The sequence below is a fragment of the Cydia strobilella genome, chromosome 13 (assembly GCF_947568885.1).
Source record: "Cydia strobilella chromosome 13, ilCydStro3.1, whole genome shotgun sequence".
Taxonomy (NCBI): Eukaryota; Metazoa; Arthropoda; class Insecta; order Lepidoptera; family Tortricidae; genus Cydia; species Cydia strobilella.
The window spans coordinates 9,225,069-9,247,243 of NC_086053.1; the positions used below are offsets into that span (position 1 = coordinate 9,225,069).

At 36.4% G+C, this 22,175-nt stretch overlaps 1 protein-coding gene across 1 annotated transcript; it reads right to left on the reverse strand.

Annotated features, from left to right (window-relative positions):
- Positions 1–474: 474 nt before the first annotated feature.
- On the reverse strand, positions 475–4,473 carry LOC134746640 (hexamerin-like). Its single transcript, XM_063681104.1, has 5 exons — positions 4,338–4,473; positions 3,535–3,668; positions 2,309–3,088; positions 2,105–2,226; positions 475–1,981 (listed from the first exon to the last, which is right to left on the reverse strand). Exons 1-5 carry the CDS (start codon positions 4,435–4,437, stop codon positions 475–477), a joined length of 2,643 nt encoding a protein of 880 aa, XP_063537174.1. The 5' UTR covers positions 4,438–4,473.
- Positions 4,474–22,175: the final 17,702 nt, after the last annotated feature.

Here is a 22,175-nt window from a genome sequence, read left to right on the forward strand (position 1 = left end):
GAATCTTTCGCTTGCTCGGTTATCAATATTAGCACGAGAGGTTAAACAATAACTTTGCCCCCTTGTAAGATAAATAACTGAAATAACTAATTATTCGTATACGATCACGAAGAGTAGTTTAGATATAGATGATTATCTTATACCTTTAAACGAGCAATTCTTGTATATATGTATATACGTGTATATATGTATATATTTCGGGGATCTCGGAAATGGCTCTAACGATTTCGATGAAATTTTCTATAAGTATGGGGGTTTTTGGGGGCGAGAAATCGATCTAGCTGGGTCTTATCTCTGGGAAAACGCGCATTTTCGAGTTTTTATATGTTTTCCGAGCAAAGCTCGGTCTCCCAGATATTCTCTAATAAATACAAAAATAACATTTTTATTTTTAATAAATAAAAACTTAAAACAATAATAAAACAGTAAAAAATATTGTGAACTACAATAAAATAACTCTTTTTCTATTCTATTTTACTCATAGATGTAATCATCGCGCTGGAGTATGCTGCCATTGTGCAGATACGCCTCAGATGTAGAAGCAGCTTCATTTTTGGATATGACCTTCTCGTCCGTGTCTTCTATGTTATTACCCAAGGTCGTTTTTGGATGCCATTTCATGACGGATTTCATAACGTCAATATTATATCTTTCATCATCGTTTATGTTGAGTTTATCTTCCAATTTATCATTTTTTGGGTTTGGAGTTCTGTTTCCAATTACATATTTGTTATAGTACTTGGATCTTCTGGCTTCATTACGAGTATTGTACTTGTTTCTTTTTTCTTCATAATTATACTTTTGTTTCCTTGCTTCGTAGTCATTCTTACTACTTACTTCGTATGGACTATTCCTTAAACGTAGAGCATAAGGTTCCTTGTCTGAAAAATATGAACCGGGGTCTGCTTCTGGGTTAAGGTTACTTTGCCCATCAACTTCATAATCCTTTATTACTTGAATATTGTCAGTAACAACTTTATCGTTTATTTTCGGAGCAATAGTAGCATGGTCGTCCTTTTTCGCTTCATAGTCTTGGGATTTACCATATTGAGTTTTCTTTAAATTATAATCATAGGGTTCTTTTTTTAGACCGTAAGTATTTGTTTTATCACTTCCACCCCATTTCTTTGATCCATCATATTCACCTTTGTTTGCTCCACTACTCTCTTTGTGTGTTATAATGATATCTTTTACTAACACATTAGGTAATGAAAAGAATTGTTTATCATCAAAGTCTAAGTCAAATGGATACCCAGGAGATAAGATTGCAGAATTATATTCTGTTTTTGGCATTACGTTTATTCCTGCAGCTGTTACTTTTATAAAGGGTGCTACGAAGACAAGTAATTGCATTGGTAGACCTTCTGAAGTACCTTTAGGAAGTACTAGACGTGATGGGAAACCGGATAAATTCTCAAGAGAGTTTAATGGTTGAACATCTAATCCAAATTCTGCGTCTTCTACTAATTTGCGAAGGACTTTAAGCGAAACGAAATCTTCAGATGTTCTCTCGATTGCATTAGATGTACGAGATATCATGTTACTTCCAATTTTTAAATTACATTCAAAGTTATCTAGTAACATGTATAAATGTTTCTTCGTAGCAAATTCACCGGGTAAAATTTTTGGTCCCAAATAAATCTTGACTAAACCTGTCTGACTCACTAATGAAGAGATGTTTAGCTTAAGAGTAAATGGTTTATGATTCAATCTGCTTTCAACTACATTGACGTCGAACATTGGACGATCTGTCGATATTCTCAAGGCATCTGTTACCTCAAACTTGAATGGTTCAAACATTGTTGTAAGTTTTTTGACTTCTACATTTACAACTTGTACTCCGGGAAAGTATAACTCATTCCTTATGTACCCAGGAATAGACTTAAGAGCTTCATCTACTATATCCACAATTTTTTTATTTATCTTCCAAGATACTGGGTCCCGCAGCGACGTCATATAGTGCGCCAACACAGATCGACACCTTTAAATAAATAAAGGATTGTAAGTATAATACATCGTTCCAAGTTTTAAGCACTGGAAGCTATTTTCGTTTTAAGAATTAATTGAATATATTTATTTAATTACAATTGCTTTAGTTACCTACCTATTTTCGGTCGCAACACCTCCAAAGAATCTGCGAACATCTAATTCGTAGTTTTCTGCATTGGTCATCAGAAGGTTCATCAGGTTGCTGATAATTTGTGATTTAGTGTATCCATTTTGAACCTAAAAAAAGAGGCGCAGCGTAAGCAAGAATTCTTTCAAAATGAAAAAGTTTAAATATTGCAGTGTGTTTGTATTATTTTACCAGCGTTGGAATCATTTTCATTGCGCTGTCTTCGATGTTTTGTAATGTATTTAGGCCTGTAATATCTAAACCAATGAGTCTCGGGGTAAATCCTTGTCCATTAGAAAACACAAGCATCGGATCATAAGTATCGACATTGCTTGTTGTCCAATCAAACCTCTCTAGTGGCGTCAGTCCATTTGAATACCGCTCTAAATTATAACGAGCGGTTAATTGTTTCAGGAAATGGTACAAGTACTCTGCATGATTACTATTCACATCTTCAGTGTTAAACCAAGGAGCGTATTGAAGCTTTTTCAAGAAATAATATGTATTCAATCCGACATCTTCGTGGAAATACGCTAGTTTAGATTCACCACTAGCGTCAATGTTACATGTATAATTAGCATCTAATATATATGAGTTGCCTTCATTAACAATGTTCTCTGTAACTGCTACATCTCCACCAGCCAATAGAGACGACGCTTTGATAATAATATCTTGACGGATAAAGTAGTGTGGCAACAATTCATATGGAGCAGGAACTGTTATTTTTTCAGTGTCACGTCTTTTCAAAATTGCTAAGTATATAGCATTTACAAAGAGTCCACAGTTCACGTTTTGGCGAGCCCATGCCGCTGTCTTATAAAAAGTGTCGAAAGTTTGAGCATTATACAGAACATCGTAAAGTAACTGGAACTCAAACATGTGATCTTTATTCAGTTCTGTAAATATTACACCTTTCTGCAGCTGGCCGTTAACAGCATATAGTTTTTTCAGATTGTTGACTATTTCAGGATCCTGAAAAATAATGTACACTATATTTTTAACTGTTTAAACTAAATCTATATTCCAATTGATTGAAACTACACTGAAATGCTCCATACACTTAGTAATACTTATGAGCCCTGGGGGTTTAAACTTTTATTTTTTATTATAGGACAATTTTACACATATCGATATAGTCCCACAGTAAGCTCAGTAAGGTTTGTGTTGTGGGTAATGGGTATTAGACGACGATATAGATATTTAATATATAGTCATATATAAATACTTATAGGTATACATAGAAAACATCCTTAATTCAGGAACAAATATTTGTGAAAACACACAATTAAATAAATAATAAGTAAGATCAAGCAATTCATTTTATTATTTCATCAATTGGTCCACTTCAATAGTTGTTTATAGAAAATTGATAATAATTAACTGGTATGTTAGTATAAACGATACCTATTTATGCTTACCGTATATTTATCAGCAATTGAATCTAAAGTAAACTCCTGAGACAAGCGGACAATGGTTGGGTCGGTGCTTTCTTCACAGACATTGTCAAATAATGGCAGTAATAACTTTTGCATATGAATCCATCCCATAGAACCTGTAAACGGTTATACCATTACACATTAAAATGTTATCAATCTTAAATCATTAAGAAGAAAGTAGATTTACAAAAAACCTTGGCACTGTCACCATCAAATATATAGTGACGGCCGAAGTGGCCAAATATTTCGGTACCGGTCCTTATTTGTAGGAACAACCACGAAATCGCGAAAAAAATGTACCCTCCCATAGAAAATGGCCCAGCCAAAATGTATGAAACAGCCAAAATTTTTTTCGCGATTTCGGGGTTGTAAAGTAAAAGTTGCTCAGTAGAATCCCAAAACCTCCCTGGCAACGGAAATGCACTTATTTTTAAGCCACCGTGTATATAAACTTTTAATTAAAAGTTCGCAGCTCATACTTTTTCTGACTGTACCAACATGTAGACAGACCTGAAATAACATATTTTTTTCTTTCTGAAAGTAAAAACAACACCAGTAACTGATTTAACTTAAAAAGTGAAACCTCCAAAATATATTATAGTGCAATGTTAGTTACTCGATAATGCATCTATGTAAGATCCATACCTACAGAAAACAGCAACTATTAATCCGCTAGATTAAATTCTTCTTATAGGAGATAAATGGGAGTATTCGTGCGCAGAATCAAAAACATAGTCTATATTGCATTGTGTATAAATATGAAAATAATACATATATTAACTTACTGGTCCTTGATGTTGGTTGTTGTATATCCGGAACCTTTATAAGGAACCCTAAACTTCCCGCAGCTAACGCCGTGACTAATATTACTGTCAACTCCTTCATTTTTACTAGAACACTGTTAATTTTCGAAGCTGCTCCCCAATATTTATAGGGTTATTTTTATAAGTACATAGACTCAATTTGAAGATAATTGAATAGTTGAATGGACGAGTTGTTTGTGACATGAGGTTAGTTAAGTATTGCAACATTGGAAACGTGATTGGTTAATAACAGTGTTGGGCGTAAATAATTACGTCTGTAATTTATTTATTTATTGAAATACATGTAATTAAATTACTTGTAACTGAAATACATGTAGTTCAGTTACTTGCAATTGAAATTACTATATAGTTTTGTAATAACAACTACATTAAATGATAATTAAATTACTCAATTACTTATCGAAATACACACGTAAACCAAGCTGAGAATTCTCTATACAATAATCATCTTGTGCTGTGTGTCAAATTCAAGCAGTCGTTATTATTTCAAAATTGGTAGGTGTCGACTATTGGTAGGTGCAGACTATTGGTAGGTGTCGAATTTTAAGTTCGTTGTAAAAAAATCGAAATTTTTGTGTGATGTAATATATGGACGAAGCCTTACCAGTAGTCGTTAGCTCGCATTTATAATATTTTAAGTATATAAATATGGATTTCCCCCTTGTACAAAATCTCGCCATCGCTTCTATTTTCAATATGTAGAGTAAAACATTGTAGGATTAGTCAAATTTAAATCTCATTATGAATTAGGTAGGTAGATATTTTTTTTAATACCTATATAAAAGTTATTGTAATACAATAAAATAATTATTAAAAAAAATATATTACAAAATGTAATTAATAATTTAATTAACAATTATATTTCGCAATTTTAATTATTAATTGAAAATAAAATTACTTTATACAAGTAATTGTGTTAATTTGTAATTCAATTACTTTTTGCCTAACACTGGTTAATAACCTAGTTATTCGCGTAATAATAATTAATATTATGCAAATAACAAGTTTATCACTTAAGAGGATATAATTAGCTAAGCCCCTTCTCACATTTGAGAATTTTAGGTAAATATCTCCGTCGTGCTGACGGGGACGGCTCCTTAAATTAGTGCGATAAGGAGAACTGCAGCTTAGGCGAAAAATCCTGCGTAAAAATCTCGGAAATCGAGCTTTTGTTCTCGACATTTTCCTCCTATAAAACTTAAGCAACCGTAACAAAATTTTGGAAACGGAATGAGAAAGAAATTATTTGTGTCTGACCGTTTTGATTTTTACGTTTATTGTTGCCGATTTTGTATGATAGGTGTAAGTTTACGGCGGATTCATTTGGCCGTTTTTAGCGCTATTTAAAGTAACCTAGTTCTTATAAAAACAAGGATATCAAAAAAGCAAAACGTACAGATACTGCCAATATTGAACTCGTATAAAAAAAATACTCATCTAGGGCCAAAATCCAGAGCGGAAAATGTCGAGAACGTTTGTATGGAAAAATATCACTAATGTATCCCCTTAAGGGTTGCAATAAATGTCTACCTTTCTACTGAAAACGTTTATGGCCCTTAATTTTGTTTATGAATATTTAAGTATTATTTCTGATTTCTGATCAAGAGGCCTTATATATAAGTCCACTTTCGGTCACTAAAAATTACGTTAAAAAGATGGGTTGGATGGGTTGAATACCTCTTCCAATGAAATAGCATAAACAGGTATAGGCCTGCTTTCCAATGATGGTGACAGATAATCACGACTTGAGTAATGCCAGTCTTAAAGTTTTGGCCTCAAAAAATACGTACCTAATGGAATTTGTATGCAAAATAGTTGTCGCTTAATTAAAGCCTACATGTTTGTTATGTATTTTTAATACTTGACTGCCTATAAACTAATCAGCAAAGTCAACTTTGCTGAATATTATTTCCGAAAAAATTCGTTTCGAACTGTCGTACAATCCAATAGACATACGCTTAGCATCGAGCAACCTCTCAGCGACCCTTTGTGATAATATTAGCGTAAGTATTTAGTTATTATTCTCATAAATGGCTTTAAAAAAAAAGAAAAGTATGTGTGGAAAAGCAAAAAAAAGGGTTATAATTTCAGCAATCCATTGTAGGTAAGGTATGTATGAAGGTGGGTATTTTTGGGTCGAGTATGTACCACCACCAAAATTAAATAGTTGTTTATTTTGAAAGTATAAACGCAACAAAAATTAATTAATTTGGAATTAATTCAAAAACATTATCTATAAGTACTAAAAACAGGTGGTGGGGTTAAAATTATTATTATACTATTCTGATAGAAATTTTCATACAAATACCTAAAATATAACCAGTTGAAGTCAACAACGTACAAACAATAAGGTCAGTTTAATAACAAAACTCGATTGGTCAAGGATTCCATTATTCCATTCTTATCATTCGTTATTATGACTAAATACTTAAATTGTGATTTAATCAATGTTGACATTTTTTTCTGAATTCGTTCCTATTCTAGCGGACGGTGTCGATGTCTGAGGTTATTAGGTTATTACCGTTATCATTATTAGCAGATTAAGCTAATTGGCTCTAAAGAGGTTCTTTTTTTCTAACCAAGTGTCTATCGAATTGCCAGAGTTGCACGCGTACAGTCAGTATTAAAAGTAACGGACCAGACAACGCGTCTAAAGTAGCTAAAAGAGATATGACTTTCTATGTAGAACAATTAGATACTTTGGAACGCAAACTGCAGAGATATATCTCTATAGTCTATTCGGAAGAGTTTTACGGGGTGGCAGATACTTTTGGCGCGTTGATTCATCCATTATTGATGCTGACTGTACATATACAGTGTGGAAAAAATTTATGGGCCCTGGAGGGAAAGTGCCTTAAAACCTTAAGTTAGCTCATTTTACTTAAAGGAAACTTTCTTTTATTTTTAATAAGGCCCAGGAATCTAACCGACTAAAAATTTAAAAAAATCAACACCTTATTTTATTCTACTAGTCGATACAGTTAATGTTAATGATAACATTTCTCCAAGAAACATTAGGTCTTACACTCGTCTGTCGTACAAAATATCCATAAAATGGAATATTTAGTACTCTAGACAAGCGAAATTGAAAAAAAAAAACAAGGCATATGACTTCCAAATCAAAAAATGCTAGTTCGAATATGTGCTTGTATCAAGTTTCTTATTATTCATTTGACATATAGGTCCTGTAGGTACTTTAACAAGTTGCTTTTCGGTGGCGGAAATCATCGATGCGAATCCTATATAAAATATTATACCTACAATTTCGAGGAAATCCAGACGTGTTTGTACAATCCGCATTGGATAAGCGTTGAACTCTAGCCCACTCTCCTGTATAATTTGAGGATTGGAAGCGGCCACTAGCCAGTAACTAGGACGCATAAAGGCTAGGGTTTTAGCTTTATAATATACATTAAGCTGTCTGAACAAAGCTGAAATCTCTCTGAGTTACGGGATGTAGTTGTGAGTCACGTCGCCAATTGGGATTAAATCCCGCACATAATTACAACGTGCATGCCAGAGGGGAATTTACACGCTCAACGTTCAATGTCATTTTGTTTGTTTTCGATTGACATTGCTCCGCACCTACAGGCTTAGTCACTAGATTTTACATCACTACATAGATTAGTATAAAATAAAGTCGCTTTCCGCTGTCCGTATGTCTGTCCAGGTATGTTTAGATCTTTAAAACTACGCAACGGATTTTGATGCGGTTTTTTTATTAGATAGAGTGATTCAAGAGGAAGGTTTATATGTATAATCTGTAAAGGTTTTGTGTTAATTAGTTGAACTACCCGTGCGAAGCCGAGACGGGTCGCTAGTATAGGATAAACATAAAAATAATTACATACCTACAACATTATTAGTGTAGTCAATTAGTAATGCACGTGGGTTTCGGCCTAACTTATAATGGTTTTATAAAATAAAATAGGTGATAAAAAAATATGACTGCTATGTGTAAATAATTCTTCATACAAAAATATATGTGTACGCTTATGGACATAAAATATACTTTTAATTTCATTTAAATGATGTAAAGCGAAAATGTGTTTACTAATAAAGCAACATAACTAATTAGGCAAATCGACCGCTTTTAAGCTAGATTAACTTGTAATAAGCAGAAAATATTTAGCATTGGCGGTTGGCGGATAACTATTGTGAGCACAGGTTCAACGACAGGTAATCAACTGTACGTAAATCTTGTTTATTTACTGACTTTTCACACACTTGGCAGTAAAGCAGTCTTATATCTTTTAAATGAGGTGCCAACGAAGGGGAGGACTTAAACGATACTTTAAATCACGGTGTAGGGGTTCGAACCTGCCAACTGTAGCACGTGGGGTTTTTGGAAACGAGCTACAATTAACATGTCGATGCAAAGTATATGTAGGTAAGTACAGTGTACGAGTATTATAATACACTGTTTTGTAGCAGATTTTAGACTTTCCGACTAAACTGGAACGAGCAGCGAAAGAAAAAAGACCCATTATGTAGGTACCTTAATGTAAAAAATATATTTTCTTTCTGCATGTAAACGTTCCTTGTCAGCTGAGAGTTCCGTATAAATATATGTTTTCCTTTTGTTTTTCATTGGTTTATTACTCTCATGTTTATAAGTTGTTAGGCTGTTGTTATTTCATTTGATGTTTTCTTTGTATTTTAATTTGTAGTTTTGCATTACTGTAATACTACTAATTATTAAATAGCTAAATAGCTTGAAATAAATGAATTATTTTTTTATTTTTTTTATTATTATTACAACCTGTACAGGCCGTGTGGTTGCCGGCTTAAGAATAGCCCACTCCGTGCTTATCCATGGATGTCGTAAAAGGCGACTAAAGGAGTAAAAGGACAGTCACCTAAGTCAACTAGGGATTCCCAAGGAGGGTTGATGTCAGGCAGGCGGCCGATCGTAAAAAGATATGCCAAATCGTATACAACATGAGTGCGACAGATAATAGAATATGCGATAGTGCTAGGGCGTACCCCGCAGGCGACGCGCAGGCGCAGCACCCGGCGGCTGTGAGAAATGGACGAGGGTTGCTGCACCAGGGACGGGGGCAGCGTAAGAAGCTAGTCCGCGGAATAAGACTGAGGATTGCAAGTTGGAATATAGGTACGATGACTGGAAGAGGAAGAGAGTTAGCGGATGTTTTGGAAAGGAGAAGAATAAACGTGGCATGTCTGCAGGAGACGAAGTGGAAGGGACGGAAAGCAAGAGAAATTGGAGCGGGTTATAAGTTTTACTATTGCGGCAGTGATGGGAAAAGAAATGGGGTGGGTGTAGTGTTAGATAAGGAGCTTAAGAACAAGGTGATGGATGTAAAGAGAGTGAATGATAGAGTAATTATCGTGAAATTGTTGATAGAAAACTTGATTTTAAATGTAATTAGTGTATATGCACCGCAGACTGGATGTGATGATAGTTTGAAAGAGAAATTCTGGGAGGATTTGGATGTGGAAATTATGGGAATACCAGAATGTGAGGAGATATACATTGGAGGAGATTTTAATGGACATGTGGGAAGAATGAATGACGGATATGAAAGAGTGCATGGGGGCCGTGGTTACGGAGTCAGAAATCAAGAGGGTGAAGCTCTACTGGAAGCAGCCTTAGTCTTTGACTTAGCCATAATGAACACCTACTATCAAAAGAAAGAACAACACCTTATCACATACCGTAGTGGTCAACACTCTACCCAAATTGATTACTTTCTCCTGAGAAGGAGTAAAATACATTTGGCTAAGGACTGCAAAGTAGTACCCAGTGAGAGCCTAGTTTCCCAGCATAGGTTACTGATTCTAGACTTAAATCTTAAAGTACAACGTTTGCAAAAGAACTCGAAGCCCCCACCTAGAACGAAATGGTATAGATTGAGTGAAAGGGAGTTGGCTGAGGAATTTAGAAAAAGAATAGTCGATAAGATGGTAGGAATGGGTGATATGGCAGAGATGAGAGTGAATGATTGCTGGAATGAAATGGCAGTATGTGTAAGAAGTGTGGCGAGGGATGTTCTTGGGGAAACAACAGGGAAAGGCAAGATTGATAGGGATACATGGTGGTGGAATGAAGATGTGCGAATGATTCTGAAAGAAAAGAAGAATGCTTTTAAAGAATGGAAAAGTGTGGAAGAGGGTAACGATAGAGAGAAAGAAATCAAGAGGTCAGCTTACCTAACAAGTAAGAAGAAGGCTAAAAAAGCAGTTGCAATAGCAAGGGCCAAGATACAAGATAAATTGTACGATTTTCTTGAGAGCCCACAAGGCCAAAAAGACCTCTACAGAATAGCAAGAGAGAGAGAGAGGAATGCAAGAGATATAAATCATATGAAATGTATGAGAGACGAAGCAGGAAAGATTTTGACGGATAACAAGAGCATACAAGAACGCTGGAAGAACTACTTCAGTAAACTAATGAACGAAGAGAATAATTGGAGTGGAGTGCTAGAAAATGCTAGAAATAACATTGGTATGGTGAAAGAGATCACTATAGAAGAAGTAAAAATGGCAGTGCAAGGTATGAAGAATGGGAAAGCGGTTGGGCCAGATGGTATACCTGTGGAAGTATGGAAGTTTCTGAAAGCGGATGGATGGAAGTGGCTGACTTTATTCTTTAATAAGTTGTTGCAAGAAGAGGCAATCCCTGAGGAATGGTGCAACAGTTCACTGGTGCCCGTTTTTAAGAATAAGGGTGATGTACAGGATTGCAACAACTATCGAGGAATAAAGCTCATGTCACATAGTATGAAGATATGGGAAAAAGTGGTAGCAAGACGAATGAGAGAAGAAAGTGAGGTAACACAGAACCAATTTGGGTTTATGCCGGGACGGGGAGCTACGGACGCCATATTTGCACTTCGCCAACTGTGCGAAAAATACAGACTTGCGCAAAAGAACTTGCACATGGTGTTCGTGGACCTGGAAAAGGCATACGATAGAGTCCCCCGTAAGGTTCTGTGGTGGTCTATGAGAGAGAAAGGAATGCCAGAGAAGTATGTGCGGCTTGTTCAGGCGATGTATGATAGAGCCAGTACTCACGTCAGGTCCGAAGCTGGAGTAACCGACAAGTTCAATGTGGCGGTAGGTTTACACCAGGGATCGGCTTTAAGTCCGTATTTGTTCCTCCTGGTTATGGATGCTCTGACATCGAACATACAGGAGGAGGCACCCTGGTGTATGCTGTTTGCCGATGACATTGTTCTTGTCGGAGATAATGCACTTGAGGTCCAGAGCAGGCTGGTAAAATGGCAAGAAAAGCTGGAAAGTGTGGGACTGAAAATAAGCAGAACCAAAACGGAGCACATGTTCTGCGATTTCGGTGGTCTAACCAGTTTTTCCCATATTGCCTTAGATGGTGTATCCCTACCAGTCTGCTCCGACTTCCGGTACCTTGGGTCATTGATCCAGAGCGACGGACGCATCGACCGTGACGTGAAAAATAGAATAAATGCGGGATGGATGAAATGGCGACAGGTCTCTGGAACAACTTGCGATCCACGAATGCCTCTTAAACTTAAGGGGAAAATTTACAGGACGATCGTGAGACCTGTTGTAATGTATGGATCAGAATGCTGGGCGACGAAAGTGACGGATGAAAGAAGAGTGCACGCAGCGGAAATGAGAATGTTGAGATGGATGTGTGGAGTGACGAGGAAGGATCGGATTAAGAATGAGTATATTAGGGGAAGTTTGAAAGTAGCACCAGTAACGGAGAAGATAAGAAGTAGTAGGTTAGCGTGGTATGGGCATGTGATGAGGAGGGATGAATGCCATATAGGCAAAAGAATGTTAGGGATGAATGTTGATGGACGGAGAGCGTATGGTAGACCCAAAAAGCGATGGATGGATTGTGTAAAAGAGGATATGAGAAAGAAAGGAGTGAGTGCTGAGGTGACGAAAGATAGAGGAGAATGGAAGAGAAAAACATGTTGTGCCGACCCCACATAACGTGGGATAAGGGTAGGAAGAAGAAGAAAACCTGTCGAATCGCTTAAGTACGTACTATTTTCTGTAATAGTATATTAACTGTAAGCAACACATATATCTACATTTAAATCATATTATATTATATAACTAACCTGGTCTTGCACCTACATACATACAGTAAGTAAATCTACGAAAACAATTTGTTAAAACTGGTTGATGGAAAACTGGAGTACATTGTAATGAAATGCTTTTTACTAGTTTCTCAGGTTTTTTTGTATTTATTATTTAATTGTATGTAATGTGTTACTTCTAGGACTCCTTTTTGTTTGTTTGTCTGTTTTTTTAATGATTTTATTGTTAATTATGTGCATGATTAGTTTTAATGTAACATGTTATTACTGTTTTTGCATGGCTTATGTCAATATTTGCAAATAAAGATGAGTACTGAATACTGAGAATATTTTGTGACATTAATAAATTTCTTTAGTGCCTTCTTTTTCCAGTCATTTAACAATCTTTGTAACACCCTGTAAAGCTTGTTTACGTTTTTAGTATGGTGCATGCGTACCTACTGTGTGCACTGTTGATATGTAACAAGGGGCACCTGATCGATCAATATTTGCCTAGTCAATTTCATGACAACGTTCATGCGCTTTGAGAACTGTTTATAGGTAACCTAGGCAAATAATTAAAAATTGGCCGTTGTCATTAAGAACGCACATGCGTTTTGTGTAGGTATTGTTTTTTTTTGTAACTAGGCAGAAACTTACACTTCAACATGAAATTTTACGTGTGCCATTTGGTGCTGTTATCAATAAGATTGTAAACAAACGACACAGGGGAGTTCCAAAATAATAGTAAAAAGATTTTATTTTTAAACCAGCCACAAAAAGTGTCCGGGTTAAAATAAAATAGGTATAATATACCACTCATATTCTGATTTAAACATTAACGGGTTTGGTTAAATGGCTTTTACATACATATAAAAAAAGCTTTGACTTTAAATAAGTTTTCATTAGGTACTATCATCCAACTAAGTTTTGTTAGCTGTCAAAGAAATAAATCTAAACATTAGAGTTTTGAATGATTCACGGTTAGTGTAGTGTGTTTGGACAGACCAACGAGTGTGAACGCGACCGGACCAACAAGTGTGAATGCGACCGTTGGTAACGTTGAAAGTGAACGCAGCCGACGCGCAAGAATGAGGGTAGACAGAGCGCTGTCTACACAACTTTGACACCCACCCGCTATCTTCAGTCACCCGTGAACATGATGCATGTAACTGCGTCGAAATATCGGGAGCTCACAAATAATACAAAAGGTAATCACGGTCTATATCCCGGTCAATATAAGTCTAGTGAAATCTAAACATATTTAAAATACCAATAACTTGCTGTGTTTACAATATTGTGCACCAAAATTGACATTCGTTGACCTACGATAAGCCGCCGTGGCAACGGCCAGTCTCAAGCAAACTTTCGGACTTGACATTCACTGACAATGTTGTAGAGTAATGTAGAGAATGTTTTGGTAGATAAAAAATTGGTATGCAAAACAATTTCACTGTATCTATAAACATGTTTATCTTAATGTTGACTAGTAATGAGACTAGAGATATGCGTGTTTGCTTGCCAACTGACGTAAGTACTAGAATATTCTACCTACTCAGGTAATGGGGGGCGTATTTAATAATATTTTGTTTCAATAAAAGCTAGCCTTTTCTGTACTTCTGGTTGGGTTTGACATAGTAATTACTAATTATTCTTTGAGATTACTGCATCACCGACGACATTTCCATTGAGAATATTATTACAATTGCAATATTTAACCCTTTTCCAGGCCGCCCAAATCTTCAAAGTTTTCCCAAAAAACGAAATGAAATATATTCCAATTAATTCAGCTTTCATGATTCATTTTGAAGACAAGTCACTTTTCCTTTTTTTAATTTCAGCTTTGAATTTGGTTGAAATTATATTTGGGCGTATGTGGTCGATAAAGTGTAGTACTTAACTATGCCTGGAAAAGGGTTAAGGAGCTTTGTATAAACAAAAGACAAAACAAACAAACAGCCTTTCACCCTTAATTCATATACCTACCGTCTTCGTTTCGTCAAGACTTCGAAATCGGCTTTCTCAAATGATTTTTATTAAGATAAAAAATATTTTTCCCCTCACTAGCTCGGAAAGCCGTCTTTTATCCTTTAAAACAAACTTTTGACAGATAATAAAACGTAAAACGCTCATAATAATGGTTCGTTCGATATTAATTATCATTAAATAAATTGTTTGAGAATTTAATAAAAAATATCAAATTTAGCTTTTTTTAATGATTTTAAGTCATAAACCTTAAAATTCCATAAGAAACATTTTTTTTTATAATGATGTTGAATGTAATTCTGAACGCACAAGTTGAGTCAATGCAATATCAAAACGCATCGTCAGAAATGTCAACAATGTCAACAAAATTTTTACATAATGTTATACTATATTGATAATGATATTGATGATTATAATTAACCTGATGATGATTATAATGTATACAAATAAAGACTTATTTTTTATGAGCTGTTTTTTTGCATGTTGCACTTTCCTCGCTATAGTGAGGTAAAAAGTTTTGTGTTACACAAGGGTGCAAATGTATTTTACTTCTCGTGTGTTGAAACACTCGCGGATAAAATACAACTTTGCACATAACAAATAACTATTTACAATTGAACAAAAAAAGGTTTGGGTAAATACCTGGATTGAGATACAATGCATGTTTCAACATTTGTGTATTAAGCTTAGAATAAATTTAAAAGTGGAAAAATTACCGCCTTGGGTGAAACTTGAACTCCAGAGCCGTGAGTTCAAGTCCCAACTTCATCTTCCTCGCGTTATCCCGGCATTTTTGCCACGGCTCATGGGAGCCTGGGGTCCGCTTTGACAACTAATCTCAAGAATTGACGTAGGCTCTAGTTTTTACGAAAGCGACTGCCATCTGACCTTCCAACCCAGAGGGGAAACTAGGCCTTATTGGGATTAGTCCGGTTTCCCCACGATGTTTTCAATCACCGAAAAGCAACTGGTAAATATCAAATGATATTTCGTACAAATAAGTTCCGAAAAACTCATTGGTGCGAGCCGGGGTTTGAATCCGCGACCAGACAAAATCATAAATCATAAATGTTTATTGCAAACCATGGTACATATGTTGTTACAGGTGATAAAGTCGCATGCTCTTACCGCTAGGCCACCAGCGCTTCTCTTCATTATTTATTCCGAACCTGCTCACAAAATTGGGAAAGAAAGAAATAAATCTTTAAGGCAAAACAGTCGGGCCTACGAAAGCATTTTTAGCCAAGCTAAAACAAAGACTTGTTTTATCAATCACCAAGTTCCTATGGCAACTTTCGGACGCATTGCATCAGATCAGCTCGATGTTTATCAAAAGATTGCATTGTTACCGATATTAAATGGGATCATGGGTATACTAGAACAGAATATAAGACCAGGAAGTGCTTTTTATAGGTCCAAAAAGGTAATTAATTCAGATTCCATCAATCTCATAAGTTCTTACACCCTGGCGGATGCTGCCTGACTGCAGCCTGAGCGAGCGTCCTATGACGGCTATGACACGCACAAGAGCAGCATCCGCTCGTTGGAGGTACGAGGGCATTTACGTGTTGGTTTCGGCTCCCCGCACGCCATCACCCAAATGCCGGAACACCATTATTTCTTGATAGATAGACATACAAACTTATACTATGTTACATTTTTTAAGACACACGGAAACAAAGGTGAGGCCGCTGAAAAAAATTTTTTTCAGCATTCAAATTACTTAAACTGTCCGTATTTTCCATATTTATTAGAAATCTTCTTATATTCTACTATAGAAATAATGACTTTGTTACAAGGAAACGAAATTTTTACATAAAACATTTTGGTATATCAATGGAAAATAAAAAGCTGCTTTTGCGGGGGTTTTATTTTTATTGCACTGGTATCACTATGGAGATTCACCCGGGCGACCAAGTTGCGGGACGCTAAACATTATTTTTCACTGAATTTCGAGATTAAGTGCTCCCGTAATCGCTTTAATTTAAACCGACTTTTAAAAAAACCAGCCAAGTGCGAGTCGGACTCGCGCACGAAGGGTCCCGTACCATTACACAAAAAAAACGGCAAAAAATCACGTTTGTTGTATGGGAGCCCCACTTAAATATTAATTTTATTCTGTTTTTAGTTTTTGTTGACATAGCGGCAACAGAAATACATCATCTGTGAAGATTTCAACTCTCTAGAGGTATAATGGTTCATGAGATACAGCCTGGTGACAGACAGACGGACAGCGGAGTCTTAGTAATAGGGTCCCGTTTTTACCCTTTGGGTACGGAACCCTAAAAAGGTAGCGGTTATCAATTTGATCGTTTGTTTTGAAAGTATGTAGGTATGCTACCGCAAAACTCCGTCATTTCTGGACTGATTTAGATAATTATGATTTATTAAATGAAAAGTAAACTTTATTGTACAGAATTTTTCCCAAACATTGCAATATACATAGTTACACTGAAAATTTTACGTTACTACTTTACAAACGGTTAATTATAATCATCATCAATATAGTTTTAATCATATTACATCACATCGTTTCATTTCTAATTACTTTTTAGTGATGCGTCTCGGCCAGAATGGAGTCCTGTAGAATGCTGCGTCACTCGGAAAACTTAAGACTAAAATGTAAAAATAAAATTAACTTCAAAAAGAAAAGTCAATTATGAAAATGTTTAAATAAAATATTACCCCTTTTATGCGCGCCTCTAGTTTTTCACTCTAATTACGTCTTAATCGGAGTGATAGAGAAAGATGACCGCAATTTTCGAACTTCGTTGTTCGCGGTAGGCCGATATGTTTGAAGTCGTTCTATTCGTTTTATGACTGGCTGGTAACTTAGAACTACTTTTTAAGTTTTTCTGCGAGCACTTACTTTGAGAAACCCTGACTTGCCTGCAAGTGTCACTTTTAACAGTGACAGTAGTTTGTTTACTGTTTGGTTTAATACATTAATTCCGTGTCTAAAAAATTGAATTAGACCTAGGATTGCTTTTATCATACTATAGTGTAACAGTACGTGGCGTAAAAGCGCCATCTAGTGACGAGTAGTATAACTAGGGTGTAGCCATTAGAAAGTAAGGATAGAAGAAGGAAGCTTGGTAAACGCTTTGATTTGTACGCTTTGTATGATACTGTACGCTAGATGGCGTTTGTAATAAGAAAATAAACAAAATTAACAAATATTGTGTGAAAATAAACAAAATTAACAAATATGGTGGTTGAAGAGTTTAAATACCTGGGGCACTGGGTTACTTCATCCCTCACAGACAACGAGGACATCGAAACGGAACGCAGGGCGCTGGCGGTGAGGAGTAACATAATGATCCGTAGATTTGCTAGGTGTAACAAAAACGTTAAGATCACTCTAATTTGGGCATACTACTGTCAGTCATTTTACACCTGCAGTCTATGGATCAACTATACTCAAAAAAACTTACAGCGCCCTGCGCGCCCAGTATAACAACGCTTTCAGGATGCTGTTGGGGCTCCCGAGACATTGCTGTACACAGTGTTGGCCGAAACGTTAATGCAATTAACCACCATTAACCAGTACAAATTGTTTACGGTTCAATTTGTACTGGTTAATGGTTAATTGCAATTAATCTTCGGCAAACATTGGCTGTAAATCAGGCATGTTCGCGGAGGCGCGCACGGATGGCTTTCACGCGATAATGCGAAAACGTGTCGCGACCCTGCTGAGACGTATCGCTGGTAGCCCCCCAACAGTCTCCTGGAAACAGTGGCAGGACGGGAAGATGGCCCTTTCCATAATTACTGGAACCAGATGCACATGTCCACCTAGATCTAATGTAAATAGGTACCTAATTCTGAATTTATTTATATGTTCATGTGTATGTGTTGTGTACCGATACAATTATCTTCTTCTTCCTGCCCTTATCCCACGTTATGTGGGGTCGGCACAACATGTTTTTCCCTTCCATTCTCCTCTATCTTTCGTCACCTCACTCCTTTCTTTCTCATATCCTCTTTCACACAATCCATCCATCGCTTTTTGGGTCTACCATACGCTCTCCGTCCATCAACATTCATCCCTAACATTCTTTTGCCTATATGGCATTCATCCCTCCTCATCACATGCCCATACCACGCTAACCTACTACTTCTTATCTTCTCCGTTACTGGTGCTACTTTCAAACTTCCCCTAATATACTCATTCTTAATCCGATCCTTTCTCGTCACTCCACACATCCATCTCAACATTCTCATTTCCGCTGCGTGCACTCTTCTTTCATCCGTCACTTTCATCGCCCAGCATTCTGATCCATACATTACAACAGGTCTCACGATCGTCCTGTAAATTTTCCCCTTAAGTTTAAGAGGCATTCGTGGATCGCAAGTTGTTCCAGAGACCTGTCGCCATTTCATCCATCCCGCATTTATTCTATTTTTCACGTCACGGTCTATGCGTCCGTCGCCCTGGATCAATGACCCAAGGTACCGGAAGTCGGGGCAGACTGGTAGGGATACACCATCTAAGGCAATATGGGAAAAACTGGATAGACCACTGAAATCGCAGAACATGTGCTCCGTTTTGGTTCTGCTTATTTTCAGTCCCACACTTTCCAGCTTTTCTTGCCATTTTACCAGCCTGCTCTGGACCTCAAGTGCATTATCTCCGACAAGAACAATGTCATCGGCAAACAGCATACACCAGGGTGCCTCCTCCTGTATGTTCGATGTCAGAGCATCCATAACCAGGAGGAACAAATATGGACTTAAAGCCGATCCCTGGTGTAAACCTACCGCCACATTGAACTTGTCGGTTACTCCAGCTTCAGACCTGACGTGAGTACTGGCTCTATCATACATCGGCTGAACAAGCCTCACATACTTCTCTGGCATTCCTTTCTCTCTCATAGACCACCACAGAACCTTACGGGGGACTCTATCGTATGCCTTTTCCAGGTCCACGAACACCATGTGCAAGTTCTTTTGCGCAAGGTCTCTTGTATCGGTACAATTATATCGATTTGAAGTTTTAAATGTTACTAACACATACTTATGGAATACCTAATTCTGAAAAAAAGTTTATATTATTATTATAATTTTATAATAATGTTGATTTCATGTTGATTATTATAAGAATGTTATGTATAGCAGAGACTAAGAAAATAGTCAAGATGCGCGGTCTCCATACAACACAGCGTTTCCCGCGTGCTTCATCTTTGTAGGTGACGCTTTTTACTATGTACATATTTATCAAGGGCCTGACACTTTGATAGAGAAAGATAGTCTTATTGCGATTCCTATAAGAGGAAAGAGAAAATAGTGCTTTGTCCTTATCACCGACCGGGTGGCATATCGTAGGTAGGAGGCGATGGCGAAATACCGAAATTTGAAAGAGAAAAAATCCTATGCTGCCCAAATTTTATATGAATATTCTTTTTCTTACCCCCGGTCGCTCGGTGGCGCGTCTATAACTACTTGTACATACTATGTCTATGCTTTTTATCAATTTTATATTTACGAGTGCATAATCTGTCGCCTACCGCTATTTACGGTGTTTAAACGAATACTGATTTGCCAGGATACTGTCCTATGCACAAAAACATAATTTAAAGATAAATATTAAAAACAAAATTATATATTTTATTGCACAAAAAGAACACAGAAAAAGTACGAGTATACAGCAATTGTTTCAAAGAGTTGGTGCATAACTAGATTGACTACAGAGTTTCCAGAAGTCCCCGCCCTAGGCTAGGCCTGTATCGCGGGAGACCATGTACATTTACATGCCATGCAAGTCAAGGAGATTTTTTTTATATTAAAATATAAAGAAAATATTCAGGTTTATAGGTACCTGGATTGAGATTACCTATTTGTTACATTATTTCTACTTTATTTCTAGGTTTAACTTTAATTTCAGTTATATAAATTGGTACTATTTTAGTCTAGTTAGTTTTATATGCATACTAGCGTCCCTCCCCGGCTTCGCACGGGTAGTTCAACTAATTTACATAAAACCTTTACAAATTATACATGTAAACCTTCCTCTTGAATCACTCTATCTATTTAAAAAAAACCGCATCAAAATCCGTTGCGTAGTTTTAAAGATCTAAGCATACATAGGGACAGACATACAGACAGCGGAAAGCTGTTTTAAACTATGTAGTGATTAAAGTTTTATGTTAGTGTTACACAGTTTTTTGGAGTAATGTCTCAGTCTCTTTGTAATCAAGTGACCACAACCAATTAAAAAGTAACTTTTTAGCCACATTGCACAGTGCCAGTAATTAATTCGCTCTGGAACATTACGGCCGTATTAGATCAAAGAGCTAACGACGTCGCCAAATCGTCTCCCAAAAGCACGGAACAGGCAACTTAAACACGCATTTAGAAACTAATTTTGAATAATTTTCGGTCTTAGCGACGCTTTTATGGATCGGATAACAGACTTTATGTATGAAAAGCTGGCAGACTGTCAGTACTTTAGCTTCTTGGTAGAAGCTGTTAGTCGGATATCCGAAGGGCTTTTTGAGCATTACCTTTAAGACCGAACGTTGAGTTCTTTCAGCCATTGAGATTGACGTCTTTGCAACACTGCCCCATACTGAAATAGCGTAAGTGATCAGAGACTGACATAGAGAGATGTATATATTTTCAAATATTTTTAAAGACTCAAGTCTGCGGAATGTCGAAGTTTCTTAAATATGTATGTATACACCGTTTACCTAATTCTATTGGAGAGACAGTTGATATGAGATTTGAAATTTATGTTTTCGTCTATAAGTAAGCCGATATATTTGATAGAGTCGGTACGACATATTACTTCACAAAAACATGATAAGTTACTGACATTGTTGCAATTATAAATTTTGATTAGATGAGTAGATTTAGTGGGACTAGAAGCGGCAGATTTATGAAAACACAGCAAGAAATTAGTTTTTTTTTTCTATTTAAGGTCATTAGGTTAGTTATCTCTAAACCAACTAACGACGTTACTCATCATACCCTTTTCTGCTGCAGCAAAAACACTCTCCCAAGAATGGCCCTTAAAAAAGGATCACTGTGTCGTCGACATAGCAGATTATTTTAGCTTGAGGAAGGGAAATGGTATGAATATCGTTAATGTAGATTAAGAACAATGTAGGGCCAAGCACGCAATTAAATCTGAATAAAAGCATTTTACGCAAATTCTTATTGTTCTTATGTAAATACTTAACTAAAATCATAGACAAATAAGTACCTAAGCTTACTTATTTCTCACTGCTAAAATGTATAAATCCATCGACAACCATTCTTGCGGCGTTGTATGAACTTGTATGGGGGTTGTCAGTCTTCCTTATATAAATACTAGTCTATTACTAGTCTGCATCCACTAGACTCTGCTATGAGTTATACCAATGTACATTACTAAACAATCTGAAAGGACTAAGTGAAGCCGTAAATTAACGAGATCTGATATCTTTTCGGGAGCTATACGCGTTTGTTCGTTTTGCGAACACTTTATTTTTGGTACCTAAGTTATCTGTAATCCGCCCAAGTTAAGACATATTTACTATACAGGCCAAGTTCTATTTCTGTTAGGAACCAATCAAAGTATTTATCTAATGATCTCTGAAAGGGCGGTTAAGTAGGTACGTATGGGACTAAAATGTCGACAGTCAAACTAGTACTACGCCAGTACATGTAAGTATGCATTTCAAAAATTGCCGATTCTACAATAACCAAACGATATACTTGTGTTTAAAAAATACATAACGTTATCGACATGTGAGGTAAGACGATATTTAAATTTACATCGTTATGGTTCTAATAT

Excerpts from the sequence above, each read along its gene's own strand:
- LOC134746640 (XM_063681104.1), bottom strand. The coding sequence starts at position 4,437 with ATGAAGGAGTTGACAGTAATATTAGTCACGGCGTTAGCTGCGGGAAGT. Across the intron at positions 3,669-4,337 it reads ACAACCAACATCAAGGACCA|GTTCTATGGGATGGATTCAT; the intron begins GTAAGTTAATAT and ends AACCGTTTACAG. Across the intron at positions 3,089-3,534 it reads CAATTGCTGATAAATATACG|GATCCTGAAATAGTCAACAA; the intron begins GTAAGCATAAAT and ends ATTATTTTTCAG.